Here is a 7,108-nt window from a genome sequence, read left to right as displayed (position 1 = left end):
AAGCTCTACTACATGTGCAGAAAAGAAAAAGCACCAGCCCTGCAGGAGGAAGCCTCCTCTGATTCCCATACAGGAAGGGCTAAAGTCAGGCCCCTTAACTCAGATATTGATGGTGCGGATGTCTTCAGCTGAGGTAGTCAAGTTGAACTCACTTTATGGGCACACAGAAGAAAAAGACATTTCTAGAAATGCCATTCACCTGACCTGCTTTATACTTCTACTTCAAAGCCAGATGAACAGTGATATAAGCATCACTATTTCTCTTCAGCTGCAAATGGGGTCCAGAGAAACAAATTTAGATGCAGACATCTAAGGCTCAATGACAAGATACCGCCCCAAATGCCTTCCTTGTACCTGGGCAGTTGAACAGCACAGCAGTGCTGTACTTCATCATGATAAGCAGTTTTGCTTAAAACCAGTATCATACAGGTCTGTAACACTTCAGTGTCCATCTAAGCATTCTCCAGCCAGCAACAGTCCTACTGAAATGGAAGAAAAGCTCGCAACTCAAATAAAACTCTCTGAATGATCACAGTGCCTTTTTTGAATAGTAATTAAATCTCAAACACATTTCTAAGAGGCAAATACTACTTTTTTTTTTTATAGCTGAGAAAACTTGGACATTGCAGCTTGCCTAATGGTGACTCAGAGGGAATGAAAATAAAGAATTCTTGATACACTGGTACGCTCTTCTACTACTGACTAGGCTCCAAACAGCCAGAACTTACCCCCCAGGAAAAGCCTTTAAAACAGTGACGGACAATTTTAACTCCAAAGTCCATAAAAGCCTTTGGTCACACATTGTTATTAGACATTGAGGAATTTTATGTTTGGCTTCCACTTCTACAAAGTGGAAGAGAAATAGATTCAGGAAAAAAGAATTAAGGCTAGGCATGTTATACAGAAACAAAAATACTATGCCTGGAGCTCATTCTTTCAAAAGATAAACTTGCAATTGTAAGGACAAATGGGAGGTTTGGTAAATCTCCCTCAAACACCCCAATGGGTTACAGGTATAAAGCCAGTTTAAGTGGCTGTTCAGTCTTGATTCATGTTCATTCCAGCTTTTTTGAGAGAGACACTCACTGAATCAAGTTAAAGACTGACTTGATCAACTGAGGATTGTGCAGAACAAAAAATGCCATCAGTCAGCTGAGCCATAAAAGCAAGCAGCAAAATAGATTCTGTTTCAGACTAAGTTGTCAAGATAACAATTTTGAATACTAAGCCTCAGCCGGTCTGAAGTTGCCACACTCAGTCCAATGAGAGCGAAGGAAAAGTTTGCATTGCCAGTACTGGCTCATACCAATAGTAAAAGCTGCTTCATTCTCTCCAGAAAACCATATCAACTTCCCTGACTAGATGATCAAGATATCAACTAGGGAAGAAGATCTGCTGGACTTGTTTCTAACACAGAGGAATTGGTGGAGAATGTAAAGGTCTTGGCTGCAGCAGACATGGAACTGTGGCATTTAAAATCCTGAGAAACGTATACAAGACAGAGCCCTGCAGCTTTAGGACAACATATTTTGGTTTATTCATGGAATGTCTTGGGAGGATCTCAAGAGAGACTGCCCTGGCCTCCCAAAAGGGCCCAAGTGTGCTGCTTTATCTTCAAAGAATGCTTCTTCATAGTAGAATAGTCCTTTCTGATGAGCAGAAAGTAAAGCAGGCATGACAGAAGGCCAGCACAGATGATCAAGGAACTCTTGACTGAGCTCAAACACAAAGGAAAATGTACACAGAAGTGGAAGTGAGCATGGGCTGGCCAGCAGGGATACAGAGACACAGCCCAAGCATTCAGGGACAGTTAGGAAAGCCAAAGCTCAGCTGGAGTTGAAACTGGTAAGAAATGTGAAGAAGGGCTTCTTTACACTGGAAGCAAAAGAAAGGTTAAAGAAAACATGGGTTTACTGTTCAACTATGCAGGCAATGTAGTGACAAAGGATACACTTTGTACTCTGAGGCTGATATACTCAACACCTGTTTTGCCTGTTTTCACTAATAAGGTCTGCCTTCAAGCCTGCCAGGTCCCTGGGTCTTCTAGCAGAGTGTGTGGGAATAAAACATTACCTACAGTAGAGGAAGATCGAGTTAGCAAGAACTTAGGCCAGCTGGACACATTTAAGTCCATGGAATGAGAGAGGATGCATGTGAAGGCACTGAAGGAGCTGGCTGATGGCACTGTGAGGCCATTCTACAGAATCTTTGCCAGGTCATCATAACAATCACTGATGGCTCCCCAACCAGTGAAAGACCCTGACTTAAGACTGCCTTGTTGCCTGCAACAGTCATCAAGCATGTAGCCAGCACAGCAAGGGAAATTATTATTTCTCTCTATTCAGCGCTTGTAAGACCATATCTGGAGGACTGCATCCACACTTTTGCACTCCCCCTTACAAGACGGGCACTGCAGCGATTTCAATGTAAGGCCACAAAGCTGGTTAGGGGGCTGGAACGCAGGACATACAAGGAAAGGCTGGGGGAGCTTGGTTTCTTCACACTTAGGAAGAGGAAGGCTAAAGAGAGATCACACTGTATACAGCCACTTAATGGGCGGGTTAGAGAAGACAGTCAGACTCTTCTCGGAGATGAACAGTGATAGAATGAGAGGCAACAAACACAAGTGGGAATGTGGGAAATTCCAGCTAGATACAAGAATATATTTCTTCTTACAATGAGGGTATTCAAATATGGGAAAACATTGCCCAAAGAGCTTTGGCAACACCGTCCTTGGAGATACTCAAAACTCACATGGACAAGGCCCTGAGCAAGCTGCTCGAATTGGCTGTGCTTCAAGCAGGGGGCTGGACTAAAAACATCAAGGGTCCCTTCAACCCAAATTATTCAATGACTCTATGACTTAACAAATCTCCTCCTAACTACTTTCCACTGGTAACTTCCTCATTAACCTGACAAAGCAAGCCATGCCACCATCAAATGTACAGGGTGACCTTCAATCTCATGAGTCAGGATGGAGTATAGAAGCCAGCAAAGAGGGGAGCTGAAGTGCACTACACATCAAACCTCTCATAATAATTTTATGCAAGCTCCCTCATACACCAGGGCCAGCCCTGTTTATGAATCATAGACATCACAGTACTCTCTTAGATAATTTCCAGTCTATTACATACCATCAAGGACTAAATAAAAAGACTCTCTCTTTTCACATCTTCTTCATCTTTTTCTTGCAGCGCTGGTTGAAGACAGGTGAGGATCCCATCAGACTATCAGCAGAGTGAGAACCATAGCTGCTCTCAGAGCCATTGGGGCTCTGTGGCATCCCAGCTTCGCTCATGCCTGACATCGGTTCCTCAAAGACATCGCTGCCTAGGACCCCATGGCCATGTACATTAGCCTCCTCATTTTCCTGAGGCTCCATTTTCACCTGTGCCAAGTTCCAGAGTGGGGAAGCATTCACCTCAGCCCCTAGAGAAAGAAAAAGCACACAGTAGTAACTGAGTAAAAAGACAAATTACAAATGGCATGCAAATGCAATGGACAGCAGCACTGGTAAAGAAGGAGAAAAAGCAAAGCTACAGGTGAATTAGGCTGGGGGGAAAACAAACACCAAGCACTGTGAAACAAAAAATAAAACTGTTGGCTTTTTTTTTAATAGCCCAGTAATTGCCGCTCTAAAGCACAGGATGCTATCCCTTCACAGCAATCGTCAGCAACTTAAAGAGCCCACATTACTCTCCAGAAGGAGTGTCTCAGCAGCAATGAGTACACCAACAGCATGTGGACTAGACTCTGCATAAGCAGGACTTAGAGGCACTCCAGAAGTCATTCATGACGATGAGGTCCTTGCAATGTCAGCAACCTCCATTAAGCTGTAAGACATACCGGAATTCTGCAGGGGAGGTGAAGTAAGAGGACAGAGGAGTAGGTAGATGAACACTCCCAAATACCATTCCCAGCACTGAAATGCAGGGACACCAGAGCTGCAGTCAGCCACCAGCCTGCCTGCCTCCTTGCACGCAACACCCACAGGTCTCATCCCATCCTTCAGCAGAACACAAAGAAACCCTCTTGGCTCAACCCAAGAGACACCCTGCTGGGAAATAGCTCCCCTCTCCTGCCTTTTTTTTGCAGATTGAGGATTTTCTGTACAAGATTACGAAACCATAGTTCTTGTTAACAGCAAATGTTTTTCTCTCCAAGAGCAGTAATTATAGATTGCATTACTTCTGCTTATTTACAGTTTTGAGAGACAAAAATCCTATTAAAAAATATACAAATTGGGCTCCTTGCTAAGATGGGCAAAAACAACCCAGAACTGAACAAAGCCTGAAATCTTATCACTTTTAAATCTAGTCCGTCTTGTGTGGGGTTAAATTTGCATGGAAAATAAAATAAAAAAAAACTTAGGAGACAAGTTTCAGTAAGTTTTCCAAACCTTGTGTGTCAAGGAGCTCGGCTACAGTTTGAAAGCACAACCAAAGTGTTGTACCGAGGAAGTATCGAGCCAAACCTATTACTATTCCCTATTATCAATATACTACTAACAATAGTCCCTTATTACTAGCAATTACAAGGAGGACAAATCTTCCAGCACATGCTCGTAGTGCAAATTCTTCCTTATGAAGGACCGTGGAATCTCTTCCAGAGCAGCTTAGCCCAGTCCAGCGTTTAGACCTCTGTAGTAACACAGCCTACATTAGCTCAGCAGTTAGAGAGCAAGCCAGAATGAAAGTGCTTGCTAGTGCCCAGTTGCCTTAATGAAAAGTCCTTTTATGTTAATTTTAAGTAAATGTATTCCTCTCAACAACAATGGGCACATCATTAAGACGCTATCAGGTCCACAGAATAATCAAAGATGCTCACTAAAATTAACTGTGTCTTTCTTTCATTAATTGCTCTTCATTGCTCAGCCTTATTCCTTTCAGCTCTATCACCTGTCATTGAGAGAGTCACTAATGGCTAAAAGAACTTAAGCATTGACTCAGGACATGTCATCTTCAAAGCACTTTAACTTCAAAGTACTTTACAAATTAGCTAATCCTCATGTTATCTTGCTGGGTGGAAGAACCAGTTCCCCAGTTTTGCCTCCATTTCCCCAACTGCAATGAAATTAAGCAGCTAGCCCATGACCACAACATCCGGCATGAGCAGAAACACAAGCAGAACACAGAAGGCTTTAACAAGAGTTTTGCCCTCAGACACTGAAGCCTTGATGTCCTCTCTACGGGCCTCACACTTGTCTTTTTGAGACGTTGGTGTCCTAATTGCAGCAGCTTTTTCTTGCTCCTTACGATATTACGCTCTCCAGCCTGCCCAGCAATAGACTGGGACTTCTCACAGTGATGAGATTTCCAAAGGCCCTTGTGAAGTGAAGAGGGATTTTCAGGGAGGAACAGAGCACTTGTATTCTTAATTAGAAAACATCAATTTGGTATCAGAGAGGCAAGAGGCATTTAATATACAGCTAGCATGCTAACCTCTGGGTCTCGAGTGGTAGATGCTAATACAAAGCTTTCCAGATGAATCACTCCCAACCCCAGATGGGCCAGAGGAGTCTGCTGTTCCCTCTCCCACAAAAATCCAAGCACTTCACATTTCAGAGGTACTTTGGAAAACAATATGAGCTTCCAGAAAAACATCAGATGGATTTGTGCTTTTTTAAAACTCAGCAAAATGTGCTGAGTTCATTGTTTTTTTAACCAGTTTCTTTAGTGAAACAGTTATTATTGCAGGTATTTGCATAGTTCAGGTGTTTCTATACAAAAATTAAAGCTGGCTTTCTTTGGGAGAAGAATGTCTCCTTCATTTTCCAGAAAGTTTAGCACTACTAAACAATGCACAGAATAAAAGTTGTCTATATATATACATATATATAAACATAAAAGTTATTTTTGTCTTTGTTACATTAGACTGGGGGAAAAAAAAATGCACTCACATCTGCAGTAACTACCCTAGTTCAAAAAGAAAAAATAAAGGCCTTGGGCCATCAGTGTAGAAAGACAATCTACCCCACACCAATAACATCCATCCAAACAACAACCAAAACCATCCGCTAAAATGAAACACCATATAAAGCATTTTGTGTTCTGCAGGGTCACAAATGGAGTAAATATTTAACAAATCCTAGCAACTGATACCTTTGTTTCTTTGGTTTTGTTTTTAGAAAGCAAGCAAGAGTTTCCCTCCCATCCAAATCTTTTTACTAAAACCTAAAAATTTCTTCTCCCTCTCCTTCCTCACATTGGGATCTGCTATTAAAAATGGAAACAAGATCACATGGAACTGCTGATGGACCATTTCCAGGAGCAGCACAAAGCCCCTACCTGAAGTCTGTGGGGAAGCTTCTACTTCCAAGTTGGCAGAGAAGCGCTCGCTTTGAGCTCCAAGGACTCCAACAGGCAAAGACTGGTCACCAGAAGCCAGATCTCCTTCCAGCTCCTCACTTATGGGGAAGGTAATATCACTAACAGGTTCCTCCTTAATCTTCACAGGCTTTGTGTCTTCGGCTGCCTTTTCAGGGTTCACAATCTTCTCATATTCTTCAGAGAGCTGCTTGCTAACCTGTCAAAGATCAGTGGGAGTGAAAAAGAGGCCGGAAAGGTCAGAATGACTTCAGAGACTCTGATGGCAATTACACTGCAGTGCGCTCTGTTCCCAGAATATTATTAACATCTGACCTGAATGAACAAGTAAACAGAAAGATTTTTTTCCCCTTTGAGAACACCTTCTGTCCTGTAACGAGGGACTTTAATAAGAAGTTTAATCTGTTAACACATCTGCTTGATAAATATGAGCACCTTTATTTCACAGACAGAGATGATGAAGCATAGAAATTTAAACAGAGTGCGACACAAAAGCAAAGTATCTCAGTCTTACTCTTTCGTTTTACCTATAAGACTGTCCCCCATCTGCCAGTAACACGTTTACTCCAGCATTGAAAAACAAGCAGCTCAGATACTGATCAGCCCCTTAGTCACGACTGGGCAAAGCCTGGGTACCTTCTGTCAGATTCACAGCAGAAAACACAGAAGTTTTCTCCAGTCAGAGAAGTGAAACAAATACAGGAGTGAGATTTAGAACTACCCTGAGCTTCTAGAAACTTAACAACTGTGAACAATTAAATTAAAAATTTCGGATTTCATCT

General features: G+C 42.3%; 1 protein-coding gene across 1 annotated transcript in view; it reads right to left on the bottom strand.

Moving 5' to 3' along the window:
• Nucleotides 1-608: 608 nt before the first annotated feature.
• SUPT7L (SPT7 like, STAGA complex subunit gamma) overlaps nucleotides 609-7,108 on the bottom strand; it is a 16,639-nt gene continuing 10,139 nt past the window's right edge. The window contains exons 4-5 of the mRNA XM_075089124.1: nucleotides 6,288-6,525; nucleotides 609-3,429 (exon numbers count right to left, since the gene is read on the bottom strand). Coding sequence (XP_074945225.1) covers nucleotides 3,167-3,429; nucleotides 6,288-6,525 — 501 coding nt within the window. The 3' untranslated portion in view covers nucleotides 609-3,166. The remainder of the gene's footprint in view (nucleotides 3,430-6,287; nucleotides 6,526-7,108) is intronic.

Source organism: Phalacrocorax aristotelis, chromosome 3, assembly GCF_949628215.1.
Source record: "Phalacrocorax aristotelis chromosome 3, bGulAri2.1, whole genome shotgun sequence".
NCBI classification, from domain to species: Eukaryota; Metazoa; Chordata; class Aves; order Suliformes; family Phalacrocoracidae; genus Phalacrocorax; species Phalacrocorax aristotelis.
Note: the sequence above shows the minus strand (reverse complement) of the source record. Positions and strands in the feature narration are given on the sequence as shown.